Genomic DNA, 21268 nt, shown 5'->3' on the forward strand with positions numbered 1-21268 from the left:
TTGTAAACTTGAAGCTATTATACATATACTGTAAGACAGTGATTCTCAAAGTGATCCATGGAACCCTGGGTGGGAGGAACCCACAACCCTTAAAGGGGATCCAAGCTGTCAAACTATCGTAATAATAATCATATAATAAGAAGAAGAAGGAGAAGAAGAAGTTGAAAAAGGAAAAGGAGGAGGAGGAGAAGAAATTATATATATCTTTCTCACTGTGTTGACATTAGCACTGCTGGTATGTCCTGCTGCATACTTTAGTGCAATAATTGTCTTGAGGAAATGCACTTTATGTGAACTGCACTAATCATTTTTGTCCCAAAGAATTCCATTTTTACTTGAAAGAATAACCAACAAATCACAATCTTTCAGACTTGGGTATGCAGCAGATATTTCTTCAAAAATGAATGAAATGAGCTTATCACTACAAAAAAACAAGTGAGAGTATTTGCTGCCAAACAAACTGAATTGTAAAATTCAAACTTTTAAACAAAATGACAGTTTTGGAACGCTTGTATCTGGCTGTTAGCTTGACAATTTCCCAGTAATAAATTTTCAGATTAGATCAGTGGTGACATTAACAAAAGTAATTGTTTAAGATTGTATAATAAAATGTGTCAACGTTTGGAAGAGCTGCATAACTCTGAACTAATATTTTCAAACTGACCAATGCACAATATTTAATATTTATAAATATTAAAATTTCTCAGTTTTAATGTTGAATATGGTAAATATAAATAGATATAATCCACACAACCAAACGCTCTTTGGGATCCTCAGTAATTTTTAAGAATATAAAGAGATCCTGAGATCAGAAAGTTTGAGAACCATGGCTGGAAGATAAAGCAAATAAGTAAATATGTTAATGTTATTAGAAACCAAGAATGCAGCATTAATAAAAAATACACCAGCAGTTATGAGCATAGTTAGCATTCAAATTTTGTCTTTTAAAAAATATTAACCACTGGAAGGATCTTTGTAGATTCTAAGGATTCTAGAACTGGGGCAGGGAATTACAACGACTCCCTAAGAAATCTTTTTGTGAAAATAAAAAGCAAGAAAGTGTTCAAAGGTTAATTAAAGCATATTAAAAAAAAATCTCTTAGGAAATACCTGAAGAGGTTTGCACTTTCAAATTTGAAATGATTTGAGCAACAAAAAATGTTTTCTTTTGTAAAGAAATACATTACTTATAATGTGTTCTTTTAAACTTTATATATACATTATAAATAAAAATCTAAGAAATCAGTTTTACTCAACTAAGAAAAAAATTCCTTTACTACCATTAGTAGTGATTACTACACCAACCACTCTTTACTCTGAAAATGGGTAAGTAAAGGGAAAGGAGTCAATATTTACCCTGCCTTCCTAGGAGGAACTACAGAGTTCATCCCCAGTTGTTAAGGGAAAGCTCTTCCTGGCTGAAGAATCCCATCTAATAAATGTATACGAAATAACATAATTTGAAAGTCACTGTTTTTCAATTAAATAACTGATTCATGTAAATATTATGAAATCAGCGAGATTCTAGAACCTGAGCTTAAAGTATTTTACTAAGTTCTTACTAAATTCTTACAGCTTTTTATTTTAAAGGTCATTATTTTGTTATCATTTCACATTTCTCAATTATGGAGAACCTCCACATTATACTAGGTATTATGAAGGAAAAGCTCACATAACAAAACAAGGCAAGATGTAAGCTTTAACAAACCACACTGTAAAGGCGTGCCCAATTACCTACATACCCAAAGAAAAATAACGAATACTAAGTATAGTAACTATAGAAAAAGATATGGATAAAAAGCAAATTTTACCATCTGGAGTGCTTTTTGAAGCCTTTAAGTATTTTCCTTGATTTTCTATTATCCTGTCAAATTCATTCAACAAGTTTCTTTTGATTGGGGGTTCTCCTAAAAGGAAATTTCCATACATGTTTTTAAAACAAATAATATCAAATTTTTTTTTAAAAAAGCCTATAGTCCATTTTTTTAAAACTAAAGTACTGACTCTTACAATATGCTAACTAAAAAATACATAATTATAATTTAAATAGTGAAAATTCTGTTTTGAAAGAGAAAATTAATTTTTCAACATCAATTTAATTTCTATTATTTTTGACCATTTAAAATACCACTATTTAATAGGGTCCAGGGATAAACAGGTGTTACCAGATATCACAGATAAGCTATCTTTTAATAAACTGCCACTTAGTAACCCTAGGTTTACTGGCAATAAGGACAAACAAAATTTCTTCAAGTAAACTTTTTTTTTTTTTGCATTACACTCAAGAAGGAATTTATTATATAGGTCCTTGAATTAGAGTCAGTGAGTAGGAAAAAAGATTTTAAATTACCAAAATTACATTCAAGTATTACCAAAAGTAATATGTACTTCTTTTTTATTTATTTATTTATTTTTTGCGATACACGGGCCTCTCACTGTTGTGGCCTCTCCCGTTGCGGAGCACAGGCTCCAGACGCGCAGGCTCAGCGGCCATGGCTCACAGGCCCAGCCGCTCTGCGGCATGTGGGATCTTCCTGGACCAGGGCACGAACCCATGTCCCCTGCATCGGCAGGCGGACTCTCAACCACTGTGCCACCAGGGAAGCCAATATGCACTTCTTATTTAAAAACTCTACAAAGGCTGAGAGTAAACTTAAACCATAATTTGTTATGCATTTCCATGTCATCCTGAGATAATGTGTTAACAGATACTTTGCTCTTTGATGCTTTTTTAAAAGTATAAATCAAGTTTTATTGGAAACCTGAATTGCATACAGAGTCAAGGTGGAGATAAACCACAAAGCCACAGGCTATTAGGAATTGACGTTTTATTAAAGAAAGCAAACTTGAAGGATTTAATAAATAAAAATGTCCATGCAAGTCTTTATCAAGTGTTAGATTATAAAGTGACTGAATTGCTTGACAAGAACCTGCACTACTCAAGTAACCAGAAGCTGATTAAACTATATATATTGATATCTAACAGAAGTGAGGGAAATGAAACAGTGATGTTGTTGAGAACATTTAGTAGAAGTCTGAGTTGTTTTTATTCCTAAGCATAAGGCCAACCCACTTTAGTACACACATGAACAAAACGGGGTCCTATAAATAAAGCCATTATTTTCCATGAAAGAATTATGAATATCGTTAAGCATGTGCACCTTAGAATTTTGCACTAGAGAACAGCAACAGTTTAAGGTAAGTATTATAAACTTACTACTTTGCCCATAACATAAACTTGGTAAAGAATGTGACCTGGATAAGACTTGATTAAGCAAGTCTGTATCCACCAGGATGACTTAAGGGCAAAATGCACCAAGTGGAAGAATGAACTCACTGGCTTCAGTGTCTTTCTCTGTAATGTGAAGGGACTGGACAAGAAAAGTTGTGGTAACTCAACTACTCTACCAGTCTAGAGTTTTTAAACAGTAGCTAAGTATTTAAGATCATCCACTTAAAAGTTGGAGAGTTAGTTTTTATTTACTTTAATTGTAACTAATCAACAGATTCAATTATTTAAGATTACTCCTAGACAGAGATACTAACAGAAAAAAAAAAAAAAATCAAACATCCAATTAACCTAATAATTGAACTAAGTTGTTACACTGCATTTAAAAGAGAAATTAGAACATACTCCAAATGGCATTAAGACCAGAATACTATTTGCTAATGGTAACTGATTTTAGAACACTTCCTGGATGAAAAAAAAAAAAAAAAAGCTAAGCAACACCTATAATTAGAAACAAACTTTTAAAGTTCTTAAGACCCAGAGTCTGAACCTCTGCGCTCTCTCTCCCTCTCTATGTATATGTATGTAAACAGGACTCAGCCAATGACTTCTTGGTACACAGACTCAGTGATATCACGAGTGAAATTGCATTCTCCCAAACTACACATAAAAGTCTGAAAAAAATATATTCAGTGTATAATATCCTAATTGCTACAACCTAGCATATCAGAATTATTAAGGATTTAATTTAAAAAGTGATTGGGAAACCAACAGGAAATAACAGACACTTACCAACTGTGACAAGTGCATCTCCTCTTCTTTTTCCAATTCCTGAATTTATCAAAACCGTTTCCTTGTTTTTTTGGCATGTAAAATGAGAGTGTTTGGCGTGGCTTAGAAGCTCAGAATCTGTCAGCTCATCATCTTCCATAAAGGCTTTGGCAATCTCTACTGCTTCTGTTTCAAAATACTTTTCTGGATCTTTGGAGTTAGGAGAACAAACTTCTGTATTTGTTTTCATAGGAAAATCAGGAAAAGTTTCAGTTTTCCCAATTTCCATTTTTATATTTTTAGGTAAAGCTTGTTCTTTACCCAAAAGACGAATGTTATCAATGTGTGATACATTGGTTCCTGACATCAACTGTTGTTTGTCTTGCTTAAACTGAGAGAGATATGGAGAAGCTTTAATAGCATGATTATTTTCTGAAGAACCACTTTCAATGTTATAGTTGTTTGATAATTTAAACTCTTTATTATAGGCTTTTCCCATTTTGGAGCTTACAGAGTGTTCTGAGGTTCTCTTATCAATACAAGAAAGAGTAAGCATCCTTGATACATCTTGTCTAGATGGAGGTGAATGCTGAAGACTACATGCAGTTCCAATTAAATCAAATTCCTCGAACATTCCCGTAACTTTGCAAAAGGCACTCTCAGAAACTGGAACCTGTTTTCCACTTGCTGTACTAAATCCAGAGAAAGCAGATGACAGTAAATTTTGGGGGGTATGTATCACAGTATTTCCTCCTCTTGCAAACTTGTCTGAATGTTCTTCATTACTTTTAAATGATACTTTGGGAAAGAGTTGCTTAGCACTATCTTCTGTCTTAGAAAATACCTGTCTTGCCTTTTGTAAGGCAGCATCTGATACTTGTACAGATTTTCCACTTGCTGTGCTAAAAATCCCACAAACGTTTAGAGAAGAGACGGACTTGGGACATTTTCCCGTGTTAAATTTACACTTATCAGAAGTTTTCAAATTAATATGACAAAGTGGTGTTTTAGAAACTTTCTCCAATCCAGATATACTTTGGTCATGTTGTAAAAGGTGTTCACTTTGAATGTCAGGAAAAACCTCGTGTGAATGCATACTATGTTCTTCACTATCTGGAGAGTTAGGAAAAATAATATCCTCTGAATCACCCAATGCCTTATGAGAATGTGTCACAATTTTTGTTCGGCCAGTGCCTGATTCACCCTCAGTGTTTTGCTTAGTTACCTTCCTGCAGTTGTCTGTAAACCTCTCTCTCACTTTTGCTTCATGAGAAACAAAGGCTATTTTATCACTTGCTATACTGAGTGCAGGTTGCTCTGTCTCAAAATTATTTGAATCAGATATGGCCACTTCAACAGCTGTGTTTGTATTTTTGCATGGTGAAGAGTCAGTGACAAGTTTCTGAACACAACTATCTTTGTCTACAGCTTGTGGGTTTATGTTTGCTTCTCTTACAGTGGATATTACTTCAGATAAACTAGTGTTTTTTCTATCTTTGACATTCCTCACTACTGACTCAATATCAGAATTATGACTTTTATTTTTTGAGAGATACTCTGACTTATTAAATAACTCATTGGAATGAGAAAAATCAGAATGATATGAATAGCTGTTAGACATGCTGTTACTTAAGGAAGTTGAATCTTGTTTTTCAGAGAGATTTTTGTCATTTTCAGTTATGATACTGTTTGAACTATTTCCACATGAAGGATTTCCTACACAATCTCCAGGATATTCCTTTAAACATATAACCTTGGCAGAATTTATTTTTTCTAGTTGATTATTCAATTCTCCTTCTCTAATCCATTTTTTGGCTTCAAATAGTGAAGCCTGACTCACAGAAATTTTTCTACCACGTCCTGTGTAAAAGGCTAAAGCTGAATTTTCAATGGCTGAACAAGTGGACTGATCTGTATAACAAGTTATAGGACTTTTTGTTTCTTCTTCTATATTTTCATGTACTTTAACTTTCGGAGAGATACTATTTGATATCTTGAGATTTTCACTTTGTCTGTATAAATGATCACTTAAGAGCCTGGGTGGCATGCCTGTCTCCTTAGAAACAAGCTTTTTCTCCTCTAGAGAATACTGCATTTCTTCATGCTTTGGGGCAGTTACTTCAACTGTCTCACATGCTAATTCAAGCCCTTCTTTACATAGCTCTCTGTCCTTTAGAGTCTTTGCCCCTTGATGGCTGAAATTAGTGATTTCACTATTATTTTGCTTTTTTTCATCAAAAAGATTTTTCACTTTGTCCAAAGATTCCTTCGCAATTTTTACTTTTTTCCCACTAGCTGTATGAAAACCCAACATGGTTGGTTCTATGATCTTTTTGATTTCACATTCAGGTCTCTGCTGGAGAGTCAGTACTTGATTTTTAATACCAACTGGGTCGCCTCCTTTCAATATTTTGTTTTTGACCATATCTGTTTCCTCATGACTTGAAATGTCTATTTTATTGATATTTATGCCAGAAAGTAATTCAGAATTTGAGGAATCTGAAAAGTTATTCAGTTCTTCTGCAGATTTTTCATCAAAGAAATTTACAACTTTATTTAAAGACTCTTTAGAGACTCTGATGTTTTTCCCACTTGCAGTCTGAAAGGACAAATCAAAAACATCAAAATCTTTTATATTTTGCCTCATCTTGTTAGCGGTTGACTCTTTTTTATTTGACATATTAACATTAAATGTTTCTTCAGCTTTCACAACTTCCAAACAAGTTAAATCTGACAAACCTTTAATTTGAATGTTTCCCTCCTTCATAAACTGGCTAGATAATTTTAGATGTATGTTTTGTTGATCAATACATGGCAAGCCATTTTCATCTTTATGAACATAAACTGTATCATTTTTACTTGAAGCATTGCCATCAGATTCTAAGTTACAAACAAAACCAGTACATTTGTTATCTTCATTTTCAGTATTTCTCCTGCAGTCTTCAGTATATTCTTTGACAAAAATGCCACTAGTCATTTCAATGTTATTTTGTAGCGTTAGTTGGCATTCATTATTTTTCTCACTTAAATTTTTATCATTGCTGTAATTTTCTACCTTAAACATCGAAACATCAGAATCATTACACTGACTTGAAGAGAAACTTCCCGGATCTACTTCTGCAGGAGTTTCCTCACTAACATTCTCAATGTCACCGAACAGTTTCATGGCTTTCTGCAATGATTCACTAGAAACATTCAGTTTTGCGCCACGAGCAGAATAAAAGCCCCTAAACTCCACTTCATTTTTATCTGTTAAATAACCAGAAGCACTTTTGTTACAGTTTGTTGTTGAGAAGCAAGCCAACTTTTGCTTACCTCCAACTATACCTTTACATTTCTTGCTGCTACCCACCTGACTGAGAGATGGGGCATTAATTGTGAGATGAAGATCAACATCTTTCCATTCCTCAGAAGTGGTATCCAAGACAGTTATCTGGTTTTCAGGCATTTCAAATGGATTACTTTGTAACATGTGGCTTGGTTTTCTAAACTGTGTAAATTCAAACTGACTTCCTGATTCTTCCAATATAGTAGAAAGTTCTGTAATTTCTGCCTTTTGGCTAGGTGTTAAATTATGGTTTGAGTTAAAGTCTCGCTTTAAAGATAAAACTAGAGGAATTGTGTGACTATTTCCACTATCAGAAACAACTGCACTACTCTGCACATACCCAGATACAGTATTAACTGACTGTGAATCAAGTTCATGAGGTCTGCTTTCTTTCTTCTGATTTTCTAATGATACGGTATTTACAATTTCAACACAGGCTAAGCTAGCAGGATAATGTTCTTCAATATCTTTGAAGAGCATTTTACTTTTCTTAGTGTTGTGTTCAGAGAGCTTTATTTCTTTATTAGAAGCTGTTCTGAAGCCACTTCCAAAATTGTGACTTGAAATCCAATCTGAGAGTCCTGCCCATTTGTCCATGCAATCATTATTTCTGTTTGATTTCATATCTATATCCAACGAGACATCTGACTTTGAATCTTGACCTAGAGTCATTTTTGGTGGTTGCTTTACATTATTTCTATTCTTCTCTGCAAGATCACAGACTACATCTGATGAACCAAAATCTTTTGTAATCGACACTTTGGCTGCTTGTCCGTCATCTATGTCTGTACATGCTACTATGGCAGAGTTCTTGGGAACAGGTTCTCTTAAACAACTGAGGTCTGCCTCATGAACTTCCTTAATGTTTCCTAAAACAGGAATATTCCTTTCAGTAGTTGTTTGAAAGACAAAATTATCCTCTTTGTCTGGGAAAAGTTCTTCAGAGTTTGGAGGGACAGTTATTTTTGAAATTAAAGTAGTTTCTTCTTGGTCTTTTTGGATTACTGCGAGATTTGTATTTTGGTTGAATTGTACCTTCATAGAAGGTGATGCTTCTGTTATGTATTTCTCAGGTGACAACAGCTCAGCTTTTTTAGAATTTTCATTTACAACACATGTTTCTTGATTCTTTTCCATGGAAATACTTTTGGTTAATTCAAAACCAGCTTCACAATTCTCAGATTTTATTTTCTCTGACATTTTATATGATTCTTTTCCTCTAGAAATCACAACTGGATTTGACAGAAGATCCTTGGAGCTAGGAGTTAAAATGGTGGTATTATCATGGCCATGTAAAAAGCTTTCCTGGGATTGGAAGAGAATATCATTACATTCCTCTGAATGTGGCAATGCAGGGTGAAATACTGCAGGCAATACTTTTTCCTTTATATCTGAAACTCTCTGGCTTTTTGGATCATCTTCACAGTGCTTTTCCTGCAAGCATGACACATAACCAGTTTCTGTGGTTATAAATGACTGCAGTTTTTCCTTATTAATTTTTGCTTCTTTATAATCAAGATCCTGAGATACTGTTTTATTATTATTAGAACTGCTTTCATTATTAGAACATTTTCTCATAATTGTCCCAAAAGAGCTGATTACAGACAAAGCCGGTTCTTCAGAATCATTCTGTAAACAGTTTTTTTTAACAGAAGAATGCAATAAACCTAAGCATAAAGACACAAAGTGACAAGATGAAATTGCAGTTCCATCAATCACATTCACTAAATATTTTCCACTAAGTTAAAAAGGTAGTGTCTAAAACAAGAATTACATGAAAAGCAAGAAGTGAATGTCAGGTTTAAAAGAATTCTAAATATTCTCTATTTTGAATTTATTACATTTCCCAACTAAAGATATATAGGACCTAGGTTTTTTAAATAGTATTTATCAACTCAATTAAAATTAGTAAGTAGTTCAAGAAAGCAGCTAGCTGCCATAAGTAAAACTCAAAGTAATTTTATTGGAAAATAAAATTAGAAAAAATTCTTTGCTAATATTGATGTAATAGGAGTTAGAAAAGCAAGGCAAAGAAAAGGAATTAGAAAACTAACCATTTCCTTTGGTTAATTCAGTCTTTCACGTTGAAAAAAAAAAAAAAACCCAAAATGAACTTTTTAAAAAAGGTTCTTCACATGAAAGGCCTGAAAGATTACCCAATGTCAGGCAAATGGGTTAAACTGCTCTGTTTCGTTAATTTTATTAACCCTCTGAATTTCCTACTAACAAGTCAAAATTGTTAATCTCATTTCATTTAATCACTAACCACTACTACATATTAGCTCTTTCATTGGTTTTATCTCTGGTATATACAACATCAAACATTTTTCTCTGGAAATTAACCTAAATCTCAAAGTGTTCTCTACTCCAGTTCCACCAAACCTATTGTTCACTGAGATACTACCACCCACTCAAATCTTCACACAGGGAGATAAAATCACCTTTCTAACATACAATATAGTTACTGGTAAATAAACTGTTGCTCAAATGAGTTTCATTGTGCACATTCCTGACACCCAGAGATATAGTAATAACTCTAAGCAATCTCTAAATATTGAAAAAAACTATGTAATAACAACAAAAAAGTCACTATTTTATGACTGCCCTACATTAAACTTAGCTGGCAGTTAGCTTTTTTCTATTTTTTACATGCTTTAAAGAAAATACATATTAAATAGCACAACATATTTATAGAATTGTCCAACTTGCATATAATACTGAAAATTAAAGCAGGAATTAAGTAGCCAAGCTCTTGATGTTTATGAATCACATGCTCTGTCTCAAGAGTTATGATTATATATATACTATGCAAATTAATCCAACAAGTTTGAACGAAATGATTCTGAACATTGGTAATCAAAGGCCTAAACAACAATGCCTGATACTGAATATAAAATACAGATTTAAAAAAAACCCCAAAACACTACAGAAGAAAAAACTGCAGAATGAAAGCAGAAAGTGTTTTTTAAAAAGGTTGAAGAGATTCACATATTCAAATAAAACTTGTCACCATCCATAAAACTAGACACACTATTCACACACACACACACACACACACACACACAGAGGTACCTGAATCAACATTTGTAAATGTATGTGGTGCTTCCAAAGGCTTTGCTTCAAATTGGACTGAAGAGTTAGTTAGTTCTGATTCTTGGTCTTTCTGCATTTTCAGTCCTTGATAAGATGTTTCATCACATATAGCATAAATGAACTTTTTTGTTTTCTTTTTCAAACTGGATATCAAACCTGCGTTCTTCAAAGCTACAGAAGTATGTTTGGTAGTGGCTGGCCAGCTGCCATTATCAACTGAACTTGTATGTAAAAAATCCTCTTTCTGTGAACAAACAGTTTGTACTTCCGATCCACTTTTAGAGGCTTCTGGTTCTTTTTTAAAGTTTGCATCAGTCATATTGCTTGAGAAATCTGCTCTGAAAGTCTTTTCAGGTGATTCTCTTATCCTGAATACAGACTTCTTGATACCCTGAAGTGGAGAAGCTATTAGAGAAGAATCAGATAGTGCTTGCTTTCCCACAACAGTGGAATCTTCACGAGACTCAAGACACTGCCCTTCATCTCTCTTTTTTACCACTGTTTCCTCATTTAATATCTTCACTGTTTTTGATATGCTTGAAATATGCAGCAAAGAATTTTCTAAAGTAATGAAGTTGGTACCTTCTTTCTCTGTACCTATGACGTCTTCTGAATTATTTTGGTCAGAAGAAGAAATATGCAGTAGGGATGTTTTCTCCATCTGGGTTCCATTTAGACCCGAGAGGGTTAGGTGAGACCATTCAGAGGCTGAAGATGGTACAATTTCCCTGGAGATTTTGTCAGTTCCATTCCCAGGGGGCTTCTGATTTATTACATTTGAATCTAATGGATCACTGTCATTTGGCTCCATTTCAGGTACAAACGAATGTTTATTTTCTGTCATTTGCATTTTAGCTTCTTCATATTCATCAGTTTTTGTTTCATTGAAAATATTTTTCCTAGTCTTGCCAGTTTTTATTTTTTGGAGATTTCTTGTTTTATATTTAGAAACACATACTGGAAAACTATCTTCTTCAGAGATATCTGCAACTGTTTCACATACTTCATCTTCTAGGACATGTGGCATTGACTTTTCAAAATGGTCTTTGCAGCTATTTACTTTACCAAATGAATCCTCTAACATTTTCTCCAATCCTGTTAAAATATAAAGCAGAAGCATTATTAATAACGTTTTATAACACAACCATATAATTTACACTATTCTCAAACCTTTTTCATAGAAATAGTATACACTGTATAACACATAATTTAGCATTTAAAGGGTTGTCCTGAGTGCTAGGTATTTTTTGGGTAGGGAGGCACCAACCTTGCCCTGTTCTTCTGGTCAAGACTGATTCCAGTGTATTCAAAGCCTTTTATTCATACTCAATCCCTAATAACCTTTCTTTACCAGCTCTACACAACTGAAACTCACTCAATTTTACTATATATACACAATTTAATATTCTAAGATTTATCAAACTAGAAGTTCCAAATTTTGTGGCCCTACAACCGGCAATAAAGTCTCATTTTATACATACATACACACACACACAGATATACAATCCTATACATTTATACAGATATACACAAATACTAAGAATATGCAATATTCCAATGACCTGATCAGGTAACTTTAGGTATATCTGCAACCATACTTACTTTCTAATTAGAAAATAAGGTTTTCACATTTAGTTAATCATTAAGTCTTAATCTGCATCTCTGTGAGTTTTGAGTTATGGGTTTTCTTTTGTTTTTGTGTCACAACAGCATCTTTGAATAGCATTGTCCTAGTATGATGTTTAAACATTTTCATCTAAATCAAGTTAGTTTCTATTCTCAATACCTTCAGTAATCATGAAAGGAGAAGCAATGTGTTTTCTTTTCAAGAAAAGAGGAGCAATATTTCAATGATGTCAGTTGAAAACAGTAGTTCAATTAAACAGAAGGACTTACCATGAGTTTTAGCTTCTGTTTGATTTTTGTTTTCACTGTCTGGCCCAGAAGGGATAAACGTAATATTTTTCTTCAGACTTTCATCATGGTTAGAAGAATAGCTTTTTGAAATCTGCAAAAGTTATGTTTTTAAATCACTAGTATAAAAACTCTCACTATGCATATAGTATATTCAACTTATTCTTAAACAGAGAGACAGCAAAGTTTCATAGTAAGTCAAAGAAAATCACATACAGAAACAGGTTTAGAGACTTCCTCAAAGGCTTAGATAAATCATAAATTAGAGAATGAAAAATGCAAGATAAATAATTTTTCAAGGCATTCTGAAATTATATGCAATTGCAACAGCATAATCAATTTGTCATATTTACTTACAGCAGTACTATCATTAGGAAATACAGTTGCAGATGCTTCTTCATCTCTGACTGTAAAAAAAAAAGTTCAATTTACCTATACTGTATCATATGTCGTACATTAAAGTTCATGTAAAACTTATGTATTTTTTGGTCAGACATCAAAAGAAACATGCACTATTGGATTAAATGACACATTTGAAACAAAATTAATTGATCGAAGTATAGTAATTATAGAAAGGTCAATCAACACAGTGGGTAAGCTGTTCTCACAATTCCTTAGTACCACTGATAAAGTGGTAAGAAACTATGGTTTGCTGATCCTGACTTGAAGGTAATAGTGTCCACAAGGTAATACTTGAAGGTAATACGGTCCACAAAGGCTTGGAAAATCAGATGAAGCTGTGAGGTCATGACTTAAAAGCAAAAGCTTGTAGACTTTAGTATTTTTTTAGATAACAATATAGTTGAAAGGCATATCATACGTTAAACACTTCTAACTTTTCAACATGCTTTTACCTATATTATTTCATCTCAGCAAGAAAAGAAGAAAATTAAATGCCCAGCTAAAATGGAATCAACATGGAATGTATTTTTCCTAGAATAAAAAAAAATCCTGGTTTGTGTATAAATTAATTTGATTCCTCTAAAATATCATTTAATGCACTTGAGATTTATTTCAATCTACACTAAACAGAATAAAATTATTCTGAACTACCAACACACCTATCAAAAACGGTATTATCTAATCTGATTACTATCTAATCATCTTTTCATATTTTTCTTTGGACAGAAGCATTACAGATGATAATTTATCAACATCATCTTATATAATACATATTTGCTAGTATTACCTATGAGCACAGTAGAACTTAGTGTTGGTGGTGTGGCCAAAGAACTTGACCAAGACATATCAGGATCCACCTCGGCTCCTAAACTTTCGGAAATACGTTTTGGTGTCTGACCCTGAAAATAAAGAAAATAGTTTATTTCACAGAAGTGTACTGATGATTAAGAATATTTTTTCATTCACTTATTTTTTTCATTTTTCATTTACCGAATGCCTATGTGAATCAATCTCAAGTACAGACCTGTAAATCTGAGGGCAAACTTATGACACTGCTGTCAAATTCTCAATTACTACATAGTAAAAATAAACTAGGCAGAATATTTACCTTCATGAGCTTTGGTGTATGAAATAAACTTCCACATATCACTGGGGATAAAACAAGGGACAAAATTACTAAGCTTTATTTTTATTAAAATTTAGAGTATTTGAAAAATAAAAAGCCTTGTTTTTAATCATACCTGACTTTTCTCTTTGTGGTGTTACATGTGTACATCGTAGAATCACAGGACTAAAACAAAACAAAACAAATCCCTCAGATTATTTCAAAAGAGAACAAAAATAGCAAAAAGAAACAAAATACTAATCTTATTAAAAAAAGGACTCTCAGTCATATCAATTATTAGAATTATACTAGTTTGTAATATTTTTAGATTACTTTTTAAAAAGTAAATATCTCATGAAGAATTAAGTAACCACTAACTTATGTTTAAAATCCCCATTGAAAGTAATGTATAAAGTACTCACAAATTTTAGATGTTAGGAATTGTATATTTTGAATTTAAAAATTATACAAAGTGACTCTATAACAGCATCATATTCTCTCCAAAGATTCAAAGTACATAAATTATTTTAAACAGGATATTTCAAAGGCATTGCTTTTCATCAATATTTTTGTTACTTAAAAAATTCCATGGATACACAGGAAAACAGTGAATTCAATGTTATAAGAAAAACAAAGTAAATGTTTCTAATGTAAAAATTATTGTATTGAAGGACTCAATCTAAAAGGAAATTATTTTAAAATAGAAGATCCTCTACCAGGCTCTACAGCAAAATATTACCATGAAAATTAGATGCATCTGTATATAACAAACATCACATGTAGGAAAACGTTTCATTTAAATATTTTAATATAATGACTTCATCATACCTTTCACTAAGAGAAGAATTTGGAGGTGGGCTGGTAACATCATTTACTTGATTCATTTTCACCTTCGTCATGCAACAACTTTTATGTTTACCACTAGCAATGTCCTTTCCTGAAACAGTGCAATAATTCAGTGAGGATGTGTATGTTCTAGATTGTGAATTTTTATTCTCTGGAAGTATTTAAAAACAGAAAGCCTCATCTACATTGGGAAGGAGAATACATGGGGAATTCAGTCAGAACTGGTTTCTCAGTTTGCTCACTCCTCTCAAAAAGGGATGTCTCAAAGGATGTCTGCCCCCATTCAACAACCATGTGACGCATACAACAAGCCCAAGACAGTTTGAGTAATACAATTCAAGACAGAGCTTTAACCACAAGGAGTTCATAGTATAGTAGGGAAAACTGTTTGAAATGTACACAAATGGAATACAAAATAAATGTGGCATGACTTGTCATTAAGTTACACACAGTACTATGGTATCTTGACAGGTGAGAGTAAAGGAAAAGACATTTACTGAAAACATACCAAAGTACAAAACCTGACCATATGACTCTTCTGCTGAAAACCTCTCAAGATCTTGTTTTCAAGATTGAGTTCGAACTCCATAACAAAACTCCCTAGTAACAAGGGCTTTCACAATCTGATTTAATTTTTTCAATGACATTCTTTCACAACCTAATTTTAGCCATGTCCATCCTATGTGCATATTCTGCAAGGATGTTCTCTTTCACTCTAGGCCTTTGTACAAACTGTTTCTTTCTACCTCTTTTTATTTCTCTTGACCTAGATTCTCTTTCAGGTTTCCATTTTGAAAGTTCCTCCTCCAGAAATCTTTACTGGTTCCTAAGGTGAGACTGACTGCCCCTCTGATGTGTTCCCCACAGAGTAGTTTATCATACACTGTTCCTGTTTCCCCTATTAGACTGTGTGCTCCTTGAAGTAGAGGACTTGTTTTATTTATCACTGTATCCTTAGAAACTACAATAATGCCTGATACATTATAGACACTCCACAAATACTGGCTGAATGAATTAGCAATGATAAGAAAAGTGGGTTGTAGACAGTGACACATAATACTTGTGTCTGTTCTTACTGAACACATCTACTTTCTAAGACAATAATGTTTCTAAAGCTATATGTGGCTCTATCAAATCCAATTTATAGTTTTTCAATATTCCTATTTTCTGTATCACAAATTTGGTACTTGAGGCACTTACTATTACTCTTAAAAAATTGCTTTTAAAAGTAATTGCTTTATAGCAAGAAACTAACACAACACTGTAAAGCAACTATACTCAATAAAAATTAATAATAAAAAAGAAAAATAATCGCTTTAATTGTTCCTATAATCTCTAACTTAGAGAAGCTTTGGGGAAAATAAGCTGCATTAGTGTTACTGAAACAAAGCAAAGACCAAGTTGAAAACTATTTGTAGCAGCCTACTCAAACACTGTGTTATATTCTCCTTTCTCAAGAAACAGGCAATACTCATAAGCCAAATGTACGTGTAAATTGCAAACGCTTCTTCAACAAGATATCCAATCTCCTTCTCTAAGAGACTTTTAGTTAAAGATACTGAAAAGTAACTAAACCTATTTTGAAATTTCACCTTTTCCCCTTTCTTTGTTTTAAGAAAGATTAAGGATCTTTCTTAAAACAAAGATCCTAATCAGAACAAACAAAAACATGGACTTAAAAAAGAAGGCAAACAATGAGATACCACTACATACCCGTAAGAATGGTGTATTTAGATTAGAACCTAAAATACAGACAACACCAAATGCTGATGAGGATGTGGAGCGAGAGAAGCTCTCATTCACTGTGGATGGGAACGCAAAATGGTGTGGCCACTTTGGAGGACAGTTTGCAGTTCTTACAAAACTAAACATACTTCTAGGATGAGATCCAGCAATTGTACTCCTAGCTGTTTACCCAAATGAATTGAAAACTCAGGTCCACACAAAATCCTAAACACGAATGTTTATAGCAGCTTTATTCATCATTGCTGAAACTTGGAAGCAACCAAGGTGTCCTTCAATAGGTAAATGGATAAACAAACTGGTACATCCACATAAAAGAGCATTATTCAGTGATAAAAAGAAATGAGCTATCAAGCCACGAAAAGACATGGAGGAACCTTACATTGCTAAGTGAAGGAAGCAACTATATGACATTCTGGAAAAGACAAAACTATAGACAGTAAAAAGATCAGTGGTTGCCAGGGGTTTAGGGGGAAGGAAGGAAGGGTTAATAGGTGGAGCACAGGGGATTTTCAGGGCAGTGAAACTATTCTGTATGATGCTGTAATGGTGGGTACATGACATTGCACGTTTGCCAAAATCCACAGAACTGTACAAAGAATGAACCCTAGTGTAAACACAGGACTTTAGTTAATAATAAAGTATTGATATTGGCTCAGCAATAAAAAGAAGTGCAAAAGAATAGAAACTGTAAGAAATGAAAAGTAAATAAATAAATGAACCAGGCAAAATGAAGTTCATACCCCAATAAATATTTCCCAAATAACTTGAGGATCTCATAAATAAGACGAACGATGGTTAAGATAAACTCATGGAATCTTATGCAAGAGGAAAGACTGCTGAGAAGAAACAGCACACTGCCTCATGGAATTTAATGGATAATTTAAAAATAATATATTAGATGTTAGAACTGAACTAAGTACGTTTAAAAACAGTTTAAATCCTACTCTTACATTTCAATACTCAATTTAAAGTAAACTTAAAAGCAAAAGGTCTCAAAAGGTCTCAAGTCAACAGAATTATTTATGCAACCTTAAAAAAGTTAACTCCTCTGCCGTGAGTCCACAGTGACCTTATTAATTCATTCCTATCCTTCCTTGGTTATAGAAAGACCAATCCCAGCAGGTTACAATTAGACAATAAACCACCAACTCCAGGTATGTCTTTCAAGATTCAGTAGATTCAGTATAAACTGGTTTACAGAGCTTTTCCTGACCAACTAAGACAGATGGCTGTTACCTTTACTATATCTATAACATCGTACTTTATACATGCTCCTAATATAACATATACCAACCAGTATATTTATATATTTTCTCCCCTACATGACTGAGTTCCAGAGGTCAAAAGCCATCTTATTCATGTTTGTATCCTTAATGCCAAGCAAGCTGCCAGGCAAAAAGCAAGCATGGAATATTTGTTGAATGGATGATTCCCTTTTCTGTGTCCTCTTCTACGTTTCATTTGTTAAATATTCCCTAAGGTTCTATCCTAGGCCTCATCATAATCAATTTTCTCACCATATCTGATGACTTCCTCACTTTCCAAACAGATAGTTGATTCCTATAGCTTTCTCTCCCACCTGTATTCTTTCTTTAGTTTCAGTCTTGTATTCCCAAAAGCTCTCAGGACATCTCCACCTTCACATCCCAATACTTTCTCAAACTGCAATCCAAACCTCAACCTACTTTTTTTTCATCCTTTCAAACCTTTTCCCTCTCAAACCTGCTTTTCCCCCAGTGCTTACAATTTCTACGAATGCCACCACTACATTCTTAGTCGTGCCCTACACCTGTGATTTGATCCTTTCTTTTGAATTTTCCATATCTAGGCTATTGCAGGGTCCTGTAGTTTCTGCCTCCTATATCCACTTTCACTACCATTACTCTAATTCAGGTACCTGCTTCCATCACCTGGACCACTATGTGTCTCCTAATTGATCTCCCTGCCTGCAGTCTTCTCTTCCTATAAGAATCACCCAATTAGTTTAAAATGTACATTCATGACCACCATTCCCAGAGATTCTAATTTAATAGATTCAGAAAAGTGCCTGGAATCTTCCTTTTCAATCAGCACTTCAGGAGAGTTTAACGGTCCATGCCTCACGTTTTGAAAAACACATCTCCAAAGACTGCTGCCAGATTTTTAGGCTTTCTAAGCAAAATAAATATTAATTTATTCTACAAATACTTACTGAATACTCACTACGTATGCCATTAGGTATCCAATAATGTTTAAGAAAATCTTTGCTCATTACCTACATCCCCTTTTATATGTGCATTTTCTAATACCATGAGTTTCCTATTTCATAGCACTAATCAGAGGATAATTGCTTATGTTAAGTCTCCTTCACTGGAAGCTAAATGAGTGCAAGAGGCGATACTTCCCAGAAGCAGAGAGATAAGTCAAGATCTGAAAGATGAGTGTCAGTTAGCTAGACAAAGCATAAGAAGTAAGTAAGTAAGTACTGGGCAGAGGTAACAGTGTGTAAAGAGCCACAGAGCATGGTGGTTTCAGAAAGAAATTCAGTACAAATGAATGGAAAATTGAGGGTGGGTGGGAGGGGAATTATGGCAAGATGAGGCAAGAGTTAATGAGAGAACAGATTATAAAGGACCTTGTAAATCATATTAAGGAGTCTGGATTTTATCATGAGGGCAAAGGGAGGTAATCAAAGGTTTGAAGCAGGAAGTAGCATGATTAAATTTGCATGTGACTTCTCTGCTCAACAACCTATCAAATAAATTCAATTTCTTTAGCCTGGCATTCAATGTCTGCCTCTAATCTGCTTTTTTTAGCCTTAGGCTGTTTATTGGTCCCTTTCAAACATGCAACACTCCAAACAGTCTGAATTCCTTGCTATTAACTTCACAAACTACATATCCTTCCTCATGTTTTTCCCTCTGCCTAGAACACGCTCACTCTACTCCATCTTCAAATTTCTGAATCTCATCTATTCTTCAAGGTTTAATTCAACTGAATATTCCCTAATTGCCCTCAGTATTATTTATGCTTTCTTTCTTCTTAACCCTCATTATACTTTTTGTTCTTTTGGCATGTACCACATTCAACCCTAAACTGTACTTAATCTGTGTACTGTTAATTCCTCTTACTAGAGAGTAATACTCCAAAGAAAGGAAGAGCATGTTACTTAAATCAAGCAGGTAATAAATATTTAAATGAATATATAATCTTATTACATGATAAGTTGCAAACATCTGGCACACAGGCCCGAGAAAGTGCTACCGAATCAAAAGACACTTATAGCAACTGTTAAAAAGAATCTCTGTCCTCTGTGATAGCCTGCAGAAATACAGTTTAGTTCAACATCAAAACAAGCCCTAGGTTTTTTTGTATAGGAATGACATAATTTAGCAAATCTCAGTGGGCAGGATATATTAATCAAAGGAAGGAGGAAAAGAAACATTTATCAAGGACCTACATTATTTTATTTAATCCAAACCTTGGTAGTATTTTCACATTTCCACTTTTCAGGTGGGGAAAGTGTGGCCAGAGAGGTTGAGCTGACCAACATGACATAGGTAACAACAGAGCTGGGATTTTTAACAGTAATTTGTCTGAATTACTAGTTCATGTTTTTTCTAGTCAACCACATTACATTACTTACCTGAATCTAATCTGAATTTATCTAATTCATTTAAAGGAGACTGGTACAGTGACAGAGTTAGACCTCGCTCTTTGAATATTATTGGAGTTGAAGCCAACTGATGATAAGGTTTCCTCTGTGGTGTTTTAAATGGGTTTGTTTCATAACTGCTGATTTTATATTCTGATTCTTCCAAAGGTTCAGAATTATAGGGTGGAGCTTCTGAAGAAAGTTCTTCAAACCAATTAAGGCTTATTGGTCCTAAATCTGTAAGAAAAATTAAAATCCCACCTGGGTTTTAATCAGTGACACAATAAAATCCATGAGCCAGTAAAGATTACAATTGCTTGAGATTTTGACTGTGGATTACTTTTAAGGAATACTAATTAAACAGGATCATTAATCTGTTCTCTTATCAATCTGTAGTAAGGTATAACAGAAGTTTACAAAAGTTACAAGGAGATTATTACCTATATTAGCTCTTCTAAAGTTTTCTTTCATATTCACGACTCAGAAACAAAAATCATCCATAGTAAGAATGCATTCCACAGATACAATTCAAGTAATTATCAATACTACATAAGTGGCTGTGATAAATCTATAGGTACAAGAGACATGCAGACTCACAAATTGAATGGAATAGATTCTCTGTTAAAGAGAAAGACAAAATTTCTCCTGTGATCTATCCTTAAAGTAGTGTTCTCTAAGTGTGATCTGTGGACCACTTGAGGCGAAGGTCACTAAGACCATTTCAAGAGGTCCATAAGGTCAAAACTATTTTCATAATAATATTAGCCATCATTTGCCTTTTTCCCAACATTGACATTTACACCACTGGTGGGTAAAACTGATGACAGCTTTGCCTGAGTCAAGGCAGTGGCCACAAACTGTACTAGGAGTCACTGTATTCTTCGTCACCATGCACTTGTAAAAAAACAAAAACAAAAACAAAAAAGCGGGACTTCCCTGGCGGTCCAGTGGTTAAAACTCCATGCTCCTAATGCGGGGGCACAGGTTCCATTCCTGGTCGGGGAACTAAGATCCCACATGCCGCGTGGTGCAGCCAAAAAAACAAAAAGCAAGTTTAACTTAAAGTGTCCTTAACTAGGCAGCAAAAGTTAGTTTTATTAAAGCCTAACCCTTGGGCACATCTTTTTAATATTCTCTGTGACAAAAATGGAAGCATTCATAAAGCATTTCTGCATATTTAAGCACAAGAGTTGTTTAGAA

General features: G+C 33.8%; 1 protein-coding gene across 2 annotated transcripts in view; it reads right to left on the reverse strand.

Moving 5' to 3' along the window:
- BRCA2 (BRCA2 DNA repair associated) overlaps positions 1–21268 on the reverse strand; it is a 57185-nt gene that overhangs the window by 33338 nt on the left and 2579 nt on the right. For both annotated transcript variants that reach the window (XM_089899269.1, XM_022574615.3), the window contains exons 3-12: positions 20060–20305; positions 14671–14779; positions 13979–14028; positions 13846–13886; positions 13525–13636; positions 12693–12742; positions 12318–12429; positions 10401–11516; positions 4022–8995; positions 1812–1907 (exon numbers count right to left, since the gene is read on the reverse strand). In XM_089899269.1, the coding sequence (XP_089755395.1) occupies positions 1812–1907; positions 4022–8995; positions 10401–11516; positions 12318–12429; positions 12693–12742; positions 13525–13636; positions 13846–13886; positions 13979–14028; positions 14671–14779; positions 20060–20305 (6906 nt within the window). The remainder of the gene's footprint in view (positions 1–1811; positions 1908–4021; positions 8996–10400; positions 11517–12317; positions 12430–12692; positions 12743–13524; positions 13637–13845; positions 13887–13978; positions 14029–14670; positions 14780–20059; positions 20306–21268) is intronic.

The sequence above is a fragment of the Delphinapterus leucas genome, chromosome 18 (assembly GCF_059928025.1).
Source record: "Delphinapterus leucas isolate spDelLeu-1000000601 "Yukka" chromosome 18, BTC_Dleu_Yukka2, whole genome shotgun sequence".
Taxonomy (NCBI): Eukaryota; Metazoa; Chordata; class Mammalia; order Artiodactyla; family Monodontidae; genus Delphinapterus; species Delphinapterus leucas.